Source organism: Ipomoea nil, unplaced genomic scaffold, assembly GCF_001879475.1.
Source record: "Ipomoea nil cultivar Tokyo-kokei standard unplaced genomic scaffold, Asagao_1.1 scaffold3069, whole genome shotgun sequence".
NCBI lineage: Eukaryota > Viridiplantae > Streptophyta > Magnoliopsida > Solanales > Convolvulaceae > Ipomoea > Ipomoea nil.
Window position 1 is genome coordinate 1,932,856 of NW_017619497.1, and position 19,870 is coordinate 1,952,725.

The 19,870-nt window shown below is 35.4% G+C and overlaps 3 protein-coding genes and 2 long non-coding RNA genes across 5 annotated transcripts in view; 2 read left to right on the top strand and 3 right to left on the bottom strand.

Annotated features, from left to right (window-relative positions):
• The window catches only part of LOC109165268, a 25,901-nt gene extending 22,521 nt beyond the window's left edge, over positions 1-3,380 (top strand). Inside the window, exons 3-5 of the long non-coding RNA XR_002051519.1 lie at positions 362-368; positions 2,873-2,876; positions 3,370-3,380. This is a non-coding gene — a long non-coding RNA (uncharacterized LOC109165268). The remainder of the gene's footprint in view (positions 1-361; positions 369-2,872; positions 2,877-3,369) is intronic.
• Positions 1-7,908, bottom strand: part of LOC109165266 — a 14,259-nt gene extending 6,351 nt beyond the window's left edge. Inside the window, exon 1 of the long non-coding RNA XR_002051517.1 lies at positions 7,336-7,908. This is a non-coding gene — a long non-coding RNA (uncharacterized LOC109165266). The remainder of the gene's footprint in view (positions 1-7,335) is intronic.
• LOC109165264 lies at positions 5,325-7,423 on the top strand. Its single transcript, XM_019313952.1, has 2 exons — positions 5,325-5,597; positions 6,959-7,423. The coding sequence occupies exons 1-2, from the start codon at positions 5,429-5,431 to the stop codon at positions 7,162-7,164; spliced, it is 375 nt and encodes a 124-aa protein (XP_019169497.1). The 5' UTR covers positions 5,325-5,428; the 3' UTR covers positions 7,165-7,423.
• Positions 7,909-10,141: 2,233 nt separating the features above from the next.
• Positions 10,142-11,763, bottom strand: LOC109164746. Its single transcript, XM_019313295.1, has 3 exons — positions 11,713-11,763; positions 10,415-11,576; positions 10,142-10,344 (listed from the first exon to the last, which is right to left on the bottom strand). The coding sequence occupies exons 1-3, from the start codon at positions 11,761-11,763 to the stop codon at positions 10,142-10,144; spliced, it is 1,416 nt and encodes a 471-aa protein (XP_019168840.1).
• Positions 11,764-16,591: 4,828 nt separating this feature from the next.
• On the bottom strand, positions 16,592-19,473 carry LOC109164747. Its single transcript, XM_019313296.1, has 2 exons — positions 18,258-19,473; positions 16,592-17,352 (listed from the first exon to the last, which is right to left on the bottom strand). The coding sequence occupies exons 1-2, from the start codon at positions 19,471-19,473 to the stop codon at positions 16,592-16,594; spliced, it is 1,977 nt and encodes a 658-aa protein (XP_019168841.1).
• Positions 19,474-19,870: the final 397 nt, after the last annotated feature.

Sequence of the window (19,870 nt, forward strand, 5' to 3'; positions counted from 1 at the left end):
AAAAGTGTGCTAATCCCTATGTTTTGCGGAGCTGAGCATCTTCTATTCGCTGGGATAAAGCTATTCCTCTACAGGGGCCTTCGACTGGCCTCCCGGGGGCCCTTTTGAGGCAAGATATACAGTCACACCTTCTGAAGAAGGTGTTGAATAAACTTTTAAAGACTTTTATGAACTTTAAAATTTTGGAAGTATTCAATTCAAATTTTTAGGGAGTCTTTAAAAGTCAGACGGTATTCAATCAAGATTTTTGAAGAGTCTTTAAAAGTCGGGTGGTATTCGATCGATTAAGACTTTTAAAGAGTCTTTAAAAGTCATGTGGTATTCAAAAAGTTATGAATTTGTGAAGACTTTTTAATTTTAGAACTTTTGTAGACTTTTTCTTCTCAAATATAAATAGTTGAAATCCAACCCTCAACGCCAAGATTTCAAAATTTTATTTCTACCAACTCTGACAGGGCGTTTGGTTGGAAGGGGGGAATTATGTGGGAAAGGAATTGTAATTCTATGGGAGTTGAATTACTGGGAATAAAGTGGGAATTTAAATTCCAGTGTTTGGTTGATAGGAATAGAATTACTGAGAGTTTCAATTCCAATGTTTGGTATACATGGAAATTGAAAGGGAATAAGTAGTATAAAGTCCAAAATGCCCATTATTGTTGTTAAAAGGAAAGATTAGACATTCATTTTAGGTTAAAAAGAGAAGGGTAATTTTGTCTCATCAGTATTTTTTTTCTTCCTAAAATCCCAGGAATTAAAATACCAGGGGGGGGGGGGGGGGGGGGGGGACATGGGATTTTAATTCCATGAAAATGAGGGAATTGCAATTCCCTCCAACCAAACTACGAAATTTAATGGCCTTTGGAATTAGGTGGGAATTAAGTGGGAAGGGAATTTAAAATCCCTCCAACCAAACGCCCTGTGAAGGTTTTCTCTCTCTATTTAAACTCTATTTTTTTCTCCCTATTTGAACTTTATAAACCATACCTAAATTCAATAAATTCTTTTTTCTTCATTATCGTATATTTTCTTCATACCTAAACTCTACAAACGTTTTCTCTCTCCTAAAATTTACAATCTTCCTCTAAAAATTTGAAATAATATTATTTTTACTTCATTATTACTTGTATATTTTGTTTTTTTTTTTCTACAAACTTTTTATACATAACTTCTAAACTTTCTCTACGAACTTTTTTCCCTAACTTCTAAACTTTCTCTAAGAACTTTTTCTCCCTAAATACATGAACAAAGTAATTTTTTCATCTATCACCGTCAAATTTTACTATATGTTTCATTATATTCATATAAATACTTGTATATTTTGGTTTGTATTCGTTTTATGTTTATATTCATAATACACACACACACACACACACACACACACACACAAGCTACTATGAATAGCGAACTACTGTTCACAACAGCAATTTGGCGCTGCAAACAGTAGCACATTGTTATTGTTTGCAGTCTCAAATTGCTATTGCAAATAATAGCTCTTTATTTGATGCCTAGCCGTATATCAAGTATAATTTTTTATATATATTATTGATATTATAATTTTTAATTTTTTTAAAATTTTATGCAACTTGTAATTAAATTTTTTTAAATATTTTATTTGAACAATTCTATGACTATAAATTTTAGTGTTCAATAGTGTCATGAATTTCTTATGAAATAGTTTTTTTTTTTTTTTTTTTTTTTTATGCTTATTAAAACTATATATGCAATTAGCATATAAGTCTCACCATACTATATTACTATGGATAAAAACAATAATGTTGATGTGGGTGAAGAACTATATTATATATAATAAGAACGAAGAATTTTATGATATATTATAACATGTTTTGTAAGAAAATTATAAATGATAAGAATCAAAATCATTGAAAGTTTGTAAGGATGTATTCAATTTAGAATTTTAATGACTTTAATTTTGTAGACTTTTTAAAATAAAAAAAGTTTATAAAAGATTATGAATGTTTTTTTATATAGATTTTTATAAAGTCTTATAAAGTTTTATAAAATTTGAACGACTCTATGAAAGTCAATAAAAGTTTATTAAAATCTATCATTTTAAAAGTTTTTAAAAATCTACAAAAGTCATGATTGAATACACCCCTTAAATAAGTGTATCGTTTCACTTATATTTAAAATATTTTATAATTTAACATAATAATTTTACACAATTAATATGCAAACTAATAGTAAGATCAAAGGTTTGACTTTTATAAACCACACAATCCAATAAATATGAAGGAAAAAAAAAAACAAAAAATATTCTACAATTTCTGATTTGATATGAGATATACGGATCCAGATTTTCAGAATAATAATACAATCAAAAGTGTACGTCATATATATTAACCACGTGGGATAAAGATCTTGCCGACACTCATCACAGCCTGTACGTTTCATTCAAAATTATAGGCATATATGCATGCTTTTGCTAAATAATTGTACTTCAAATTCCACAAATAAGCTTTTATATAAGAATTAATGAATTATACAGCGATAAAAGACAACCCTATAATTACAACCAAATAAACTAGTTCAAATAAGAAAATAATTAATAGGAACCAATCAACACTAACATTAATATTACTTTTTTTTTTTTTTTCGAGACAAATTGAGATATGATGCACACATGAAACAAAAGCCGACAAGAAGTGTTCCCACCGTGCGTCGGTCGGAAAGGGGAATCGTGATCAAGGCAAATATTTCTTATACGGAGTATAAAGAAAAGTACGTTTTTATCATATATGCAATTGTACAACTAATTGAAAAATGTGATATATAAAACATAAGCATATAATCTAACTATCAGCTTATAAATATCTTGTTATATTAAGGAGTTATACTATATCTTTTGCTTTAGCATAGTTAGTTTGTTGCATGACTTAAAAGTTATGATTGGAGGGGATAGAGTGGTGTTCGAACATAAATATTATTAAGATTTGACTGGTAAGTTGATTGCGGAATTCGTGATTTGCCATTGCAATGACTCTAAGCAGGGTCATGTGAGCTTAGAATTAATCTGACAAAGTTAGGATCACTTAAGTTTTTTTTTTAAATATTTTTTGTAACAATTAAAAGATAATTTCATAATTGAGTCCATCGTACAAAGTTAGTTTTTCTAGTGCAATTTACATTCCATGTTTGATTTGTGACCCATCCCGTGACTACTGTAAGTCAAACACTTGGCTTAACAACAAAGTTCTTTAGTTATCTGGTTGTCATATCATACTTAAAACCAATTGGTGATAAGTAGGTGGACACTAATCATTTAATCACATCCCTCCGGAAAGCCACAACACCACGTTTCGAATTGAACAGGGCTGAAGTCGATCAACCCGATCGGTCGACGCCTAATAGACTATTATACAAAAATGTGATTTACCATGTGCCACATCATCAAATAGTTGTTGCCGGTTTCCCTCGTCTAAAAAAACAAAAACAAAAACATTATCATTACAAATTTGAACCCAATTTATGTTATTTTATTTACAAATTTTGAATTCAAATTTTTCTTCAATTGACTATGTTAAAATATTACTATATTTTTTCACTTTATTTTTTGAAAAATAAAGGAGAGACATAAGAACTTTAAGGTATTTACATTTTTACATGTAACATATTAGAGGGAACAAAAATGAAATTTCACGACAAAAAAAAAAAAAGTAATTATATGTTCTGATATTTAATTTAAAAATAGTTATAAACTATCAAAAGGTGTTGACTTAAGTGAATAGACTAGAATTGTTTAAGTATGTGGTCAATGATCTAATTTAACTGAAACCCGATTGAATTAGTCCTACACTCCCACCCCTCAAGGTACGTATATCAACATAGTGCTCGCATGGGCAGCTCAGTTGGTCGCATGGGTGAAGTTTAGGAAGAATGACTAGGAATCGAGTCTCACTAGCGGCAGTATGGGAGCAACCTCTCAAAGTGAGGGAGATCCTTGAGTCGTTGTGCACAATAAACAAAGCTCTAACCTCTGTGTTCAGCTGAGTTACCATGATTTATATTCTCTTCCCAAATGCTTTGTTGGGCTGGATGTGGAGGCCCTTGACATTGGAGATTCAACGTTTTGAGAAGGACGTATATAACATAGTATTATTATTTTTTTTTTTTTAAAAAAAGAAGTAATTATGAGTTAGTGGAGACAATAAATTAATCATGCCATCCCAAGTGTTTGACATTTATTTCTTAATTAATTATAATTTAAAAGTTAATCATATTGATAGATACAATTCTATATTAAAAACTATCATAAAATTACTACTTTATTTACAAATTAAACTAAAATTCAAAATATTGTTCAAGAGGCCTTAATTTTTTTTATTTTTTATTTTACACATCTTCGTTAAGAAATTACTCAAAATGTTATAATTAAGTGGCAAGATACACATATAATCTTTTTTTTTTTTTTACTAACGGAAACAAACAAAATGGAAATAAAAAAATTGCATAAAATATGACAAAAGCACACCGATAAATATTTAACTTTTAAAAAGAAAGTTAGGTTCTTAATTGATTTAAACGCACTAAAATAAAATAAAATAAAATAAATGTACGTTAAGAAATGTTTAAGCAGTCAAACCGCCCTTGGGAGAAGATTACCGTTACAAGGTGACGTATGGATTTCCTACTCAAAACATGACACGTATTCATATTCATCAAGTCAAACAAAAACAATAAATAAAAGTTGTATACATTACTGCTCACCCGTCCCACGCGTCCGGCAATTATTTCACACCCCAAAAAGCTTCCTTTCAAACTTTTTTGTTTTAAATTTAAATCCCAAAATTTTAACACCGTCAATTCTCCTTATGTTCCATTTTGTTTGTCATATCTACTATTCATATTAGATGATAGTATATGTACTCTGATTCTTTACTCCCAATTTTTACTGTCACATTTACAAATGTCCACCTAAAGAAAAAGGTTCTACTACATGTATTTCCAAATCTTATTCTTTCAAATTTGCTCTCTGATGTGACGAGTTCTGATATGTTATTTTCTTCATGTGGATTCCTGTAAAAATGTCTATATTAATATTTTAAATGTGAGAGGAAAAATTAAAGGTACATATAGTATTTTTCGCGTCACATCAAGAAGTAAGATTTGAAAGTACATGTAGTAGAACTCTAATTTATATTTGAAACGCATTGAAACGTGTAAATTTAATGTATGTATGTATATATAAAATAGAGAGTAGAATAGAGTGATTAGATGGATTCCTAATAAATATAAATCCAAGTCGACCAACCAAAGTGCAAAGAAGCAGATGCCAAGAGGAAATCACCCACTCAAAGCCTCACTCACCTCATCATCTCTCAACATAACAACAACAATCTCTTTCTTCTTCTTCTTCTTCCTCTCTTCTGTCCATGGTGTGTGTGTGTGCATGTCTCTACACTAGCGGTTGATGGTAGCAGAAGAGAGAGAGATATCAGAGAGAAGAGAGCTGGCCGGAATCGTGAATCGGAGGAAGAAACCAAAGATTAAAGGCATGGATGATTGGTGGCAGAAGATGGTTTTTCCGGTCAGGAAAGTCTGGATTGCAGTTTCTGCTCGTGTTAAAGCTCGCAAACATGGTTACTCTCTTTCTTCATATAGTTTATCCTTTTCATCCAATCTGTCAGCCGCAGATCGATTGGAGCTTTAAATTTTTTAAATCTTTTCCATTACTGTTTCAAGTGGAACAAAATAAAAATCTCTCAACAATTTTTCAGAACAAGATTTTCTGCGAGCTGAGTACTATTAATATATAATAAATACTTTATATAGTGTAGCTGCATCCAACTCCTAAAATTTCATCTCTAACCCTCTAATTCATGTACCATAAAAACTACACATCTTCTGTCTGGGGTGCCTGGGGATGAAGGTTTTTTTTTTTTTTTTTTTTTTTTTTTTTTTTTTTGTGTGTCGGTGCAACAATTGGTAGGTAAGAACTGAATTTTTGTTTTTACTATTTTAATTTCTACTTGATTAAGACTGTGAAGATTATTCCTTTTATACAATAGACATCCTAATCTGAAAGTCATAATTCAGTGTTTTTACCCTGAGTGGGTGTAGTTGATTGGAAGAGACTCATTCATCTTTAATCAAAGGTCAAGGGTTCAATCATTAGTTGTTTTGGATATAGAGCAGTCTTAAATCTCCAGGTCAACTTTCCCATCCAAAAAAAGTGTGTATAATTTAACGAGAGATTAGTCACTGTGTTTGATGGTAGAAACTCTGAGTACATACAAAAAAAACAATAAAAAGTGATAAGAGGAGAATTTTCCAAAATTTGAGAGAAATCCATATAGAATATAAATTGTATAGATTGACCCATCAAAATAGAAGCATATTCCTCAAAGCATAATGGTCTCTTAGGATTAATCCAATAAAACAAAAAGAAAGATAAATAGGGTTTGATGATAGTCTTAGTCTCTCCAAAATTCTTTATTTTTCTGGTAATTTTTACAGTACGGTAAAAAAGAATATTATTTCTAATAATAAGTTAAAAAGAGAATTGAAGATAGTTAAGGTATTGATTCCTCCCTCCACTGCACTTGACATATTTTAATGAAAAGAGATTCCACTATCTGTTCCTTAATTGAACAAGGTTTACTAGGATTCCATGAAATTCATGGAGGAATAAACTATGTTGCTACCAATCAAATCACTGGTCTGTGTTTCTCTAAGGATAAACACAGAAAAGTCGAGGCACAATAATATTGGAATAGCGTGTGCAGATATATGCCACACCGATAGCATCTGATTCCTCGAGGGTCAATTATTCGAATCTATCTTGTTTTCTAAACGAACAAAGAATCCATATGTTTCCCGAGTGACAAGAAAGTGGTGTTGGTGTGTGTGTGACTGTGTGTAAAGCACGATTGATATGATAGGATTGAGTGTGAGGGACGACTAACCTGATTCTCCCCCGCGTTTTTTGTCTTTCCTCCAGGTGCAGGCCTATTGAAGCTTCGTGATGACATACAAACTTGCGGGTACGAGGATGTCCAGGTGATGTGGGAGATGCTGAGAAGAACGGAATCTGAGTTGACATCTCGCCCGCATAGTAAGCCCAAACACCGACCCTTTTGGAGAATCTTCGTATGGTCCAACCACAGAACTTGCCCGCCTTTCTCAACAACCCATGCCCACCAGTAACCAACCTGCTGCACGTACTATAAGAGTAATATATGTTAAGGAATCATCCTCCTTCGGCTGATAGCTACAAGATATGGTCCAAACGTATCGAGTGTCCATATCAGTATGATAGTGAAGGATGTGTATCTATTTCAGTATTTCCCCTCCTCACCCAGATTACGCCAAACAGACAATTGTAAATAGAAAACATCTTTTCTCATGATCTAGAAAGAACAGACAAATTGACAGGGGGGAACTATGAAAAGGTCAAATTTCCGCATTCCATGTGTCTTTATTATATATATACAATATGAATTGTAGCATTCATACATTGTCAGTCTGGACACATGAATCTTCTAATTGGAATACGATAATATGGTTCATGCACATAAATTACCATGTAAAAAGTTTCAAGTCTGTATAACGATGGATATCTGAATTAAATAGTCTAATGACCACTCAGTAGTCAGTAATGCAGTATTGGAAGACAAAAGCAAACACCACTTGTATCTCAACAATGGAGAATGAACCTTAACCCAGAACATAAATTTGGGGAACGGAAAATCAGAGAAACAAAAATGAAAGAAAACATGGTTTTCAGGTGAGAATGAGAGTCCTAAGATTGAGATTTACGAAAATCTTTAGTTTAGATGCATGAAATACTCAAGTTATTTAGGAAGGTTTACACTTGGTGCATAAGCAAATCCGAGAAACAAAAAAGAAAGAAAAAGCAGCGTTTGGGTGATAACGAGAGTCATAAAGTTGTGCTTTCGTCATTTAGATCGATGCTAATCTGTTCAAATATAAGCTGCCATATATCGACACTTTATCCTGTTCCTCTACATAATAGTAATAGAGAACAAAATGTAAGCCTTGTTTCCAGTCAACCCGCTTAGCTTCCATTAGAATCAGCATATCTAAACCTCAAACACCAAAATAATCCTCCAATTTAGAGCAATTTTCAGAGAAGAAAACGGAGATAAAATCCCATGCTTTATCTGAACAGAAACCAAGATTTTGCCTCCAAGAATAAAGTCTGAGGATCCATTCTAAGCATAACTTCTAAATCACCTTCAACGCCTAAGATTTTACCTCTTTACTGCATCTTTTCATCAACAAGTTTTCTACCACAATAGGAAATTTAAGTTTTAAAAAGAGTTCGATGAACTATTTTCATCATCTCAAACTGCAGCACTTGTTCCGGGAACAAAACAAAGATCTTATGATGAACATTCATTGGGTAAACAGCATGGTTAGTTCATATGGAGTCGCATGAAAATGGTATGTTTCTGTGTCAAAAATTGGCATTCTCTAGTTCTCAACATATATGCATACATAATGCATGACATAACAGCTTCAAACATGAATTCATGCATTCCTAACCACGACCTTTAAGGTGCGAATCTTCGCTATTTACCTCTCTGGAATATTTCCCCAAAGAACTTCTATGAGATTCAGAAACTTATTTTAGATTCCTACCAATTACCAAGGCAACGACTAAGACAAGTGATTCCAAATCTCTTAAAATTAGCAGTTAGAAAGTTAAAGGCCTCAACTAGCGTACGATTGACTTCAAACATTGGTCCTATAAATAGCAAAGCAGCATTTAACATTTACCTCGCTTAAAGGTAAGGTTGCATACCTGCATACTTTCTTCCCCAGATCCTTCATGATATGAGAGCCTCATATTGGTTTCAAAAGGCAGAATATAGAACTGCACAAGCAACAGTAGTATGGTTACTATTAAAAAAAATAATAATAATAAAAAAAATAAAAATCAATATCCAGCAATTATTCCAAACTTCCCGAGTTCTTGGTAGTCTTAATCATTATTCCATGCACTAAGTATTCTTCTTCCTGAACCCGCAAGCCTCTGGAAAATTTTTCGTTTCCTGCTTCCAGGAAGTTAGCATGGTATCTCCAACCAAAATAAGTTTTTAGATTTCTCATGAACCACACTTCAGATTGTCCATCATGGATCTAACAGATGAGGCATATCATAAATAAATGAACACATCTGATCATGATCAGACTAATAGAAGGACATCATATGTAAAAGTAATAATTTAAATTTTTTCGGTCATCAGTCTTGAGTACACAACACTACTGCAATGGTGGTAACTAAACATTACCCATGAAAGGAAAAAACAGCATTAAAGAGATAAAAGGTCAGAAGTAGAAAATATATGAACTCAAATCTCATTTTGGAATTCTAATATTGTTCTTAAGAAACTGCTTAATGGAATTGATGATTTCAATTCGTAAGATCGTATGCAATCACGTTGTGGAAATTGGCCACTTACCTTAGCCCACTAGTATAAAGCTTTCTTATATCCTATCTGTTTCCAACTTAGATAACTTTAATAACCATGTCGGGGGCATTCTTCAATTTAATTTACAGATTGGCTATGAAGCACTTCTTTCCACCAAACAAGTAAAACTAATTTTCTTCAAAAGAAATGTTACCTCAGTATGAGAAATATCTCTACCATTTCACAGCAATTAAAAGTATGAATATAATGTATTCATAAAAAAGAATAGAAGAATGATTACAATGTGTATTTGACACTGCACCATTTCCAATTATACAAATGAAATCTGTAAAGAGCATGTCTAAGCACCATAAAATTTAATTAAAAAAAAAAATGAAGAGGCACTAAGAAGTTATAGAAAAAATCTTTATAAAAAATTAAAAATTCAAACTACCATGATCAGGCTAGTGACGAAAATGTGTTGTTAATATTGGATTCCGATCAATCTTGATTTTGATGATACATACACATGAACTCTAGCATGATTCACCTTCACCTTCCAGCTAATGAACTAGGCTACATCATTATTCCTGCAAAACTGTTCTAAATTCCTCATTGACTGTAAATTACACGAGAATGCAGAAAATATGGAGTGAGAATTACGCTAATCATACAACAGGGCAACCAAGTTGTTGGGCATTCTTGCGTTGGAGCCCCTCCAATGGTCGCTAATAAATGAGGTGTCTCTAGCTGATGGCAAGCTCTGTAGCAGTATGAGACAACAGAACCCTGCCCTGCCCCCTACCGGCTTGTAAGAAACCAAGATTTTTGTCAACAGCTGCAGACTGGTCGGAAAGGCCACCAAAGAAAATTGTACCGTTAAGGTTGCAAAAAGGCCTTAGAAAGAGCAGAGAAAGGAGCTGCACAAAGGCCTCGGAAATATCGATGCCTTTCATTCAGTAGGGAGTAGAGACCAATCCAGGATCAAAGCACATCTTATTCATCAAATGCCTGTGTACATATTTTCTCGAGCAGCAATGGCCAGTCTTCACCGAGTTGCTGGGGATTCAGCTCCATGGCAACCTTAAAATCTTGCAATGAGATTAGGTTACGGGGTCGGGGTGTATGCTCCTGTATGGCTTCCAAAGGCCTACAACTACTTAACTGCAAATTATGGCCTGGCCCAACGCCATTAACAAGCTTCCCATATGTTGGATGCTTCTTGGTGGGTTTTGTTGGCTCGTGTCCAGACCTCGCTCCCACAAGTTGAACACAAGACCTAATTATACTTTTTAAGTACGAATCCAAACCGTTGTTCAATAAATTGGCGCAATCCATAGACACCCCTTCAAGGCCATGTGCTACAGCAATCTGCTCCATCCGTTCCCTCAGCGTTAAACTGTCTAAAAGAGTACCACTTGTAGAAGTACTAACGCATTTACTACCAGTTCCCAATGGCAATGCTCTACGTGCACCACCCACACTAGCTTGGCAAAATGGAACCCCGAGTGGAGCTTGTGGTTGGACCTTAGCATGGCTTTCTTTTCCTTCACCTCTGCCTTGGTCTTTGCTATGTACAGAAACTGGAGCAAAAGATGGTCTCTTTATTAATGGAAATTTCGTAGGGTCATGACCTGATTCCTCTGCATTGTTCCCCGTTTGCTGCCCTGCCTTCTGAACATCGGGTGTCCTGTAATCCCCATTCTCCTCAATAACTTTAAAATCACGTGATCCAGCGAGTATTGATTGTTGAGAACTGGAAATAATCTTCCCATTCAGTCCAAGTGAACCGTGATGGTCCCCAGCCTTACGATGATCAAGAAAAGCTCCATTTTGCTCAATGGCAGCAGCATCTACAGGCTCTTTATTCGCAACTCCAGTAGCGTGCACTAAAATTTCATTCTCACGAGCTGATGGTGGAGCCTTGGCACTAGAAGCATTTTTCAAAATCGAATGAATGAACTGATTATGCAGCGAAATGTTCTCTCTCCCGAGAGTCCGAACACAAAGCTTATCGAATTCAGCCTTGCTTATCTTCAACCCCAACAGCCTATTCAAGTAATAAAAATACTGCTTTGACCTCTCTGGTCCAAGTTTCCTCACTATTTGAGATTTCAGTTCAACAAGATTGATTCGTGAATGCTGATGTGGTGGTTGCATCTCTCTCTCTCTCTTCAACACCTAAAGTACATGCAGAAAGCCAAAGAACAATTCAACAAACAGTTTTTCCACTGCTCAAGGATACCTAAACCTCATAACCCCAATTCCACCACTAAATTAGGGTTTTGCTACATTTCCAAATGCTCATCCTCCAGACAAGATCCAACCCCTCTAACAGCAAACCCGAAAATGCTGAACCCGAAACCATCTGCAAAACTTCAACTTCCAACACAATAGAGATTGGATTGAGCCAGTTCACAGCTGGAGATCCAAATCCCCCCCAAACTAACTCTCCCTCCAAAAATCCCAAATCCGGAAATTTTCAAATTCTGAACCCAAAACCCCCAAAAACACAATCCGAACTACAAACGAAATAAACCCTTCATTCGCTACTAGGATACTATCCTCCGACTCCAAGTAAAGCCCAGTTTTCTTCCCAATTCAATGAGTTAAACTCCCAAATCCCCTGAACACCAAGGAACAACCTCAAAATGCCACCTTTTAAACAAAGACGAAAACTTGAAGCTTCCAACTTCAAGTTCAAATTTATTGCAACAGGAAATTGAGGTGCAAACTACAGGGATTCAAGCTCAAAATTAAGGCCTGATACAGAGAGCGCGAGAAAGAGAAAAACTGGGCTGACCTTATTGGAGCTCTCTGAAACTGATTCGAAAATTCAGATTCAGAAAACAAAACATTAATACTCTAAAAATTTGCTTTTTTTCTGATAAATATCTTTCTTGCTACTTGTTCGTTGGAACCCAGGCGCAAGCTTCCTCTTCCATTGCTTCTTTCTCCCTCTATAAATTGCTTCGCATTCCAATTGTCTCCCAAGAAATCGAAATATACTCAACACCCACTCGCCTGTATCTCTCGCCGATCGCTCTCTCCGCTTCGCTTCGATACTCCCCGTTCTCTCTCTACTTTCTCTCTCTGATTCGTACTCTTTTTTTTTTTTTTTTTTCGTTTCCTAATTTCTACTACTATTTTCTCCTCGCAGTTTATTAAAAAGGGAAAGTTTTATCCCAATCGCAGCATTGGTTAGTGCGGACCACGGCCGTATGTTATTGGCTCACTTAGGGCGCGTGGTCTAATTGCATCCGGAATTCACGTGATCAATGTGTGTTTTAAAGGATTTGTTCGATGAATTTTGGACAAGGTATCCAAAATTAAAGATTCAATGGAAGTTTTGGGAGGAAAAAGAAAAAACACTCAAAATTAATTTTTGGGGTGTAAGCATTGCACCACACCCTCTCAGCTTAATGTCTCGATCACAATGGTTAGAAACTTAGAATTCAAAAATATTTTCCATAAATTCTATTGGTACTCAACAAAATTTTTTAAAAAAATGGAAATAAAAACGGAACGAATAATGATTGTCTGTTTAATTTTTTTTAGATCAATAAGGAAGGGAGTGATCCGATACGAACAGCTAGGTTTCAACTTGACGCCATATAGAAATGCCACATTTGTCCTCGTCTAGAATCAATGAAAGCTCAGTGGAGGATCAAAGAAGAGTGTGGTACCCCTTTGGTCCTCTGGAGTCCTCGCGAGGAAATCAACTGCGTTGTTCTGGTCTCTTAGGATGAGGCCAATGTGCCATTCTTGTAAGCTTTCGAGCTCTCTTCTACATGCTGCTAGGATATTGTCTGAAATGCTGCCAAGGCTGGATCTGGAAGTGAAAGCGTCGGAAATGGTTTTTTAATCTGTTTCAAAGCAAGCGCAACTGCAGCCAAGAGATTTTGCAAGAAGGATCTCTTTCAGCAGCGCCCAAGCTTCTGATGTTTCTGCCTGACAGTCAGTCCCTAACTAATTGCCCGACGCGGATACTCCTCGTCCCCATCCCTGACGGGGAATTGAAAATAATCTCCATCTTTGACTCTCTGTCCCCGCAGGGAATTAGGAATTCCCGTCCCCGATTAACTCTTAGTCAAAATTTTGAGTTAGTGTAAACTAATTGCCCGACGCGGATACTCCCCGTCCTCGTCCCTGTCCCCATCCCTGACGGGGAATTGAAAATAATCTCCATCTCTGACTCTGTCCACGCAGGGAATTAAGAATTTCCGTCCCCAATTAACTCTTAGTCAAAATTTTAAGTTAGTGTAATTTTTATTTTTAAAAATTAAAACACCTCCATTGAAACTCAAACTCACAACCTCCCATATAAGAGTCCAACCCGAGTGCCATTAGACCACAAGGTCTTGGTATATATATATATATATATATATATATATATATATATTGATTTTTAAATTTTAATAATTATTTGGGGACGGGGCGGGGTACCCCGTCCCCGTTCCTCAAAAAATTTTCAAATCCCCGTTGGGACGGGGGCGAGAATCGAAAATCTTCATCGGGAACGGAGTAAATTGCCATCCCTACAACAAATCGTCGTTAAGTAATCCAATATTAACATCGCTTCGCCAAAATGTCGGCCACTTTGTACTGTTCTATATATGAACACATGGTTCACCTTTATATGTCATTGCTTCTTCATTCATCTCCTATAGTCGCTGATAACATTAGCCATCATACCAGTAGGAGGTTCCTCTTTGAGTGGACAAATTGGAGAAACAGTATATTTATTCTTATTCAGTAATTAAATCAATTACATTTCAAATATCATGAAGTACATTATTATCATATAAAAATGTCATTACATAATATTCAATAACAAAGAATATTAACCGTATATTACAAACTAATAAATACGATTGTACAATATAAAATGTCATAATTATAAAACGAATGTTATCATATGTTTTACTATTTCATACTTTATCAACTTAAGGATTTTAACATCAATCAACTCAAATTAGCAATGAGCCTAATAATTTGACTTATATGTGTGGATATATCATTGATGACAAGAGATCATCTCCATTTTGAATTGAATTGAATAATAAGGATCAGAATGCTATTAAATAGAGTTAAATGATGCACTCTAACTTAATTAAAACTTTAAATTAATAATTAGCTAGACTAAATATTTATGCTTTTATATATTATATGCTCAACATACAATATGATCATAGAGATTACCAACATTCATCGAAGATATTGAGTCAAGAGTACTCAAAAAGAAAAATCAATGTAAAATTTTATGCGTATATGTATACACACATTATTGTATGTATATGTATGCATGTATAATGTATTAATGTATATCCATATAGTAAAAGGAGAAGAACAAACTAAGATCACTATCTACTAGTTATTGTAATAACTAGTAATAAATAGCATTCGTTGTTGAGTTGAATTTGATGAGTGATATAGTCATATAGATGAGATTCAATATTCAAATCATATAATAATTCAAATATGTTTACTAATTAATGTTAAATTATTTCAGTTTCCATTAAAGATTTAAAGTTAGTTCAAAAATATTTTTTTTAAAAAAAATTGTTACATTTTTATTTGACTATTAATATTTAATTGTTGCAAAATATAAATCAATAATTTGTTTGGTATATCAAAACAAAGAGAAAAACTAAGAACAAAATACAATATATAGAGTTAGACCAACACTCCCCTTGCATTGATGCACTAAGAAGACTATGCGACAAGCTCATCTGAAATAGTGTTAGTAAGAATTGGAAAATTATACCCCGGCCCACTCACACAACCTCGAACTCCCATTTTAAGGCTTTTGTATTCAATCTTCAAATCAATTATATATTGAGTATTTTTAAAATATAAAATATTATAAAAATGTACATCCATTTATATATTTAATAAATAATATATGTCTTGAAAAGGCTTGACAAGCTAAGTGAGTGGAGCATAATTCTCATACTTAAATGTTACAACTTCAATTATATATTGCCTACACTTTCTCAGTCAAACTTACTGCATAAAGTCGACTTTGACTTACGCGAAAGCCCATAACCCACAGTCGCTACTAGCTAGTCTAGAGTTTCTAATAATCGACCGGATTAAATTAAGAATGCCAATAAGTAATTTTCACAAAGAAATTGAACTTGAAACATTTTAGTTATCAAACCAACCGTCAACCAACTCAATTGGGACACTGGATTACCCTGTCATATCATACTTATAAACTTGAAGAGTTAAACATGAGTCAAGTTAAAGAATTTTTGTAACTATTTGAATAATAAGATAGTACGGAGTATTATTTTTCTTTTTGTAATTTTCAATATATAATTATGTGTAATTTTAACATCTACTTATTATGAATTCTTTGAACTCTTGTTACATTCGTTATATTTGTCGATAAGAAAATTGACATGCTCATGCATTAACTAAGACGGTTGGTTCCCAGTCTGGTCGCTATGTCTAAGAGGATGCTCCTTTTGATTTTGTACTTGACTTATTGGTTTAAAATTATCTTCCACTTTTGACTTTAAAAAAAAATACTAATATCATCTTATTATCGATCTTCTCAAGATTTTATTGATTGACATTTTAAACAACATCGCGATCTTTCTATCGTGTCTAACCTAGCTACCACCTTACAAAATTTAAAACATGTAACCATTAAACCTTAAAATCTCGATTAACTGCATTCTTCACAACACAAACCTGACATGCACCCGATTTCTTTGTAATATGTTTAATCTGATTTTTTTTTCGCACGTTTAATCTGATTTCTATTTTCTCTTAAATTAACAAATATGTTCAACTCATTTAATATACTCCGTAATTAATTTTCAATTTCTATAGTATATTTTGTGTGTGCATATCCATACAAATATTAAGATTTCATATTTCTTTAAAAAGTCAGATCAAATATATATGTAACATATATATAATAATAATAGAGTAATAGGTATAAATATATCGTCTTATTTAAAGGGTTGGGATGTGGATTGATTTTAGGGATTAGAGTATGTATCAGTTAAGAGTGACTACACATATATATATAGGGAAGGGATTCTGTGAGACCACCCTTGTAGTTGAGATCATGAGATCTTATTTCAATCATCCAATTAATTTTAATTAATGGTAAGGATTGAATTTAAAGACTCATTTATATTAAGATATAAAATTTTTTTTTTTTTTGAAAGTCAAAAGAATCAGATTGTATTAGCCAGCATGGACTGAATAAACGAAGGAGGAACATCCCTCCAAACTGAACGTTCTGCAACAGCAGCTACATGTTTAGATAAGGAGTGCGCCACTTGGTTGGCCTCCCTATTAACATAACAAACAACAGAACCAGGCAACGCATTAACTAAGTGTTTACATGCTAAAAGAGTAAAACCAAAGTAATTACGAAACGAACTAACAGAAATAAGACTAGAGACCAAAAGCGATGAATCCGTGTAGATTGAGCCACCTGAGTACCCATTTATCCTTAGCCAAGAGAGGGCTTCACACAAAGCCATAACTTCTGCTAGAAGGGGGTCATACGGACAAGCCAAGGGGCTGTTTGCCGCCACCACGAAGGACAAGTCGCCGCCGTACACCACAAATCTGAAAGCGGGGGCTCGTTGCGGTCCATGGAAACCAGCATCCACGAAACATGAAAAGGTGCCGGGCGTAGCAGGGGAGGCGTGCGCTGGTCCCGTGTCTGAATTTCTTCCACTTGCCGCAACTCGTCGTAGCTCGGTGTCTTTCCAGGCGGACCATTGCGCGTGAAGCCGGCAGAGCAGTACGCTAGGACCCGGCATAGCTGCATCCCACACAGCGGAATTGCGTGTAGTCCAGATAGAATGAAGCACACCACAAATACGGCCCTGCATTTCACTTGAGAAAACCGTATCATCACCGAGCCACTCCTCCGCCCATGCACAAAATTCTTGTTGGCAATAGGAGGAATTTGAATTTGAGACAGCTGCCAAACATTAATAGCATACAGGCAAGAACAAAAAATATGCATAACACATTCCGTATCTAAGCCACATGACGGACAAGAATTAAAATCGACAACCCTCCTAATTATCAAATTATCAAGAGTGGGCAATATATTCAGAAGAGCTCTCCACAAAAACACCTTCCACTTTGGGGGAACCTGCAATTTCCAAACTTTATTCCACACAGGAGTTGGTTGTGTAGTCATCAGGCCCAACCGCCTATAACCGTCCTTCACCGAATAGCAACCCCTTATATCGCCTTCCCAATACCACATATCAACATAATCCGTACTCACAGGCAACTGACGGATCAGCCTTGCGTCTCGTGTATTAAACAGCTTGATGCGAACCTGGTTGACCCGATCTTCTCTTCACACTCTGACTAAAATAATATTTCAGAACAGTTTATTAGGCTAGGTGAAATCTAATTAAAAGGTTTAATTTAGGCTGGGTATAAGGGTTTGTTTTTGTATTTTTGATAAGTCCTCGGCCACACCGGGTTATACGGTGATACGTAGGATTTGGGACGACGCCACAAGTGAGGTTTCACACTTGATAAGTCAGGATCACCATGACTTGATCATGGTCGAACTCTCCCGAGTTCTAGAAAACACTCAGTTTCCTATCTCAAAAATTCTTAACTGTATATTTCATTTAGAATGCAATGACCTTAAATAGCCATTAACAACCAAATTACAACCACATGAATGAGATAGTTATTAAGAATAGGATAAACTAATCCTAACTAACCAACTAAGATAAACATTAATAATAATATAATACTAACAAATTTAAATCTAAGATAAATTTAAGATAATCATCATAATTAAATAATAAAACTAATTCTAAAATATTCTAACAATCAATTGTTGATTCCCGTGCCCACAACACAGCTGCTGCAAATAATCATTTTTCCAACTCCCGGTGCTTGCATCAATTAAGTCCGAAACCAACAAGTCATGACCATTATCTACCTGGACAGAATCAACATAGGGGTTCTGCAGATCCGGTAGCCAAGGAATTCCCCATATCTGAGTATCCCTGTCATTGCCAATCCTGCGCCTGCACCCCGACTTTAACAAGTTCTGGCTAGCCATAATGCTCCTCCACACATAACTGGGATTACCCCCTAAAACAGCCTCATAAAAGGACGTAGTAGGAAAGTACCTTGCCTTAAAAACACGAGCCATTAAGGACTTCTGACTAGTTAGTAGGCGCCACCCTTGCTTTGCCAATAAAGCCAAGTTAAACTCATGAAGCCGTTTGAAACCCATTCCTCCATACTTCTTGGGTTTACACATCCTATCCCAAGCCAACCAATGGATGCTACCATCATTTCCACCCTGACCCCACCAATACCTGTTCATCAATCTTTCCAAAGAGACACGTAAAGTAGTCGAGAGCAGATAAATACTCATTGTATAAGTTGGCATAGCCTGAGCAACACTCTTCAAAAGTACCTCCTTACCGGCTTTAGTCAGTAACCTCTTATTCCATGAGCCGAACCTTTGTTTCAATTTTTTCTCAATGTAAGCAAAAACCGCCCTTCTGTTCCTACCAATAACTGAAGGCAACCCCAGGTACTTACCGAAATCCTCTGCTTGTGCCACCGTTAAGGTCCCTGAGACAAGATCTCTCATCTCCTCCTGAGTATTCCGACTAAACGACACACTTGATTTATGAAAATTCACCGCTTGGCCAGAAAACGTCTCATACACACTCAGACATCTTTTCACCTCTTGAGTCTCCTGCAGATTGGCTTTAAAGAAGAGTAAACTGTCATCTACAAAGAACAAATGTGAGATCGGTGGAGCCCCCCGGGCCACCCTACATCCATGTATACGCCCCTTCGCCTGCGAATCCTGCAAGAGTAAAGACAACCTTTCGGCACAAATGTTAAACAAATACGGAGACAAGGGGTCCCCTTGGCGTAGACCCCTAGAAGGCACAATAACCTCAGTAGGCCTACCGTTTACCAGAACTCTATACTGCACGGCTTGAATACACATCATAATCAACTGTATCCACTTAGCATCAAAGCCCAAACCCACCAACATGTCATTCACAAAGGGCCACTCCATCCTATCGTACGCCTTAGCCATATCAAGCTTCAGGGCTGCCCACCCCACATGACCTAACTACTTCCTTCTCAAATAATGGCCAACCTCAGAGGCAACCAAAATATTATCTGAGATTAGCCTACTTGGGAGGAAAGCACTCTGTGATTCTGAAATAATATCCTCCAATAAAGGCTTCATGCGATTGGCTAACATCTTAGCCATTACTTTATATAAAACATTACACAGAGCTATCGGGCGCAAATCAGAAACATACTCAGGGGCACACTTTTTGGGGATCAAAACAATGTTCCCATCATTCAAGCAATCAGGTAAAGATGACTGAGAGAGACAATTAAGCACAAAAGACGTAACATCCTTACCAATAACATCCCAGAAGGCTTGGTAGAAACCCGGATTCATTCTGTCAGGGCCAGGTGAT

Bases quoted from the DNA above. Each gene is read 5' to 3' on its own strand.
- LOC109164747 (XM_019313296.1), bottom strand. From the start codon at position 19,473: ATGGCTAAGGCGTACGATAGGATGGAGTGGCCCTTTGTGAATGACATG. The intron at 17,353-18,257 runs GTGGGCACGGGA...AATGTTTGGCAG, and splicing joins TTATTTGCAGCAGCTGTGTT to CTGTCTCAAATTCAAATTCC.
- LOC109164746 (XM_019313295.1), bottom strand. From the start codon at position 11,763: ATGGTTTCGGGTTCAGCATTTTCGGGTTTGCTGTTAGAGGGGTTGGAT. The intron at 11,577-11,712 runs GTCTGGAGGATG...CATGTACTTTAG, and splicing joins TGTTAGAGGGGTTGGATCTT to GTGTTGAAGAGAGAGAGAGA. The intron at 10,345-10,414 runs GTACACAGGCAT...ACTGAATGAAAG, and splicing joins ATTGCTGCTCGAGAAAATAT to GCATCGATATTTCCGAGGCC.
- LOC109165264 (XM_019313952.1), top strand. From the start codon at position 5,429: ATGGTAGCAGAAGAGAGAGAGATATCAGAGAGAAGAGAGCTGGCCGGA. The intron at 5,598-6,958 runs GTTACTCTCTTT...TCTTTCCTCCAG, and splicing joins TGTTAAAGCTCGCAAACATG to GTGCAGGCCTATTGAAGCTT.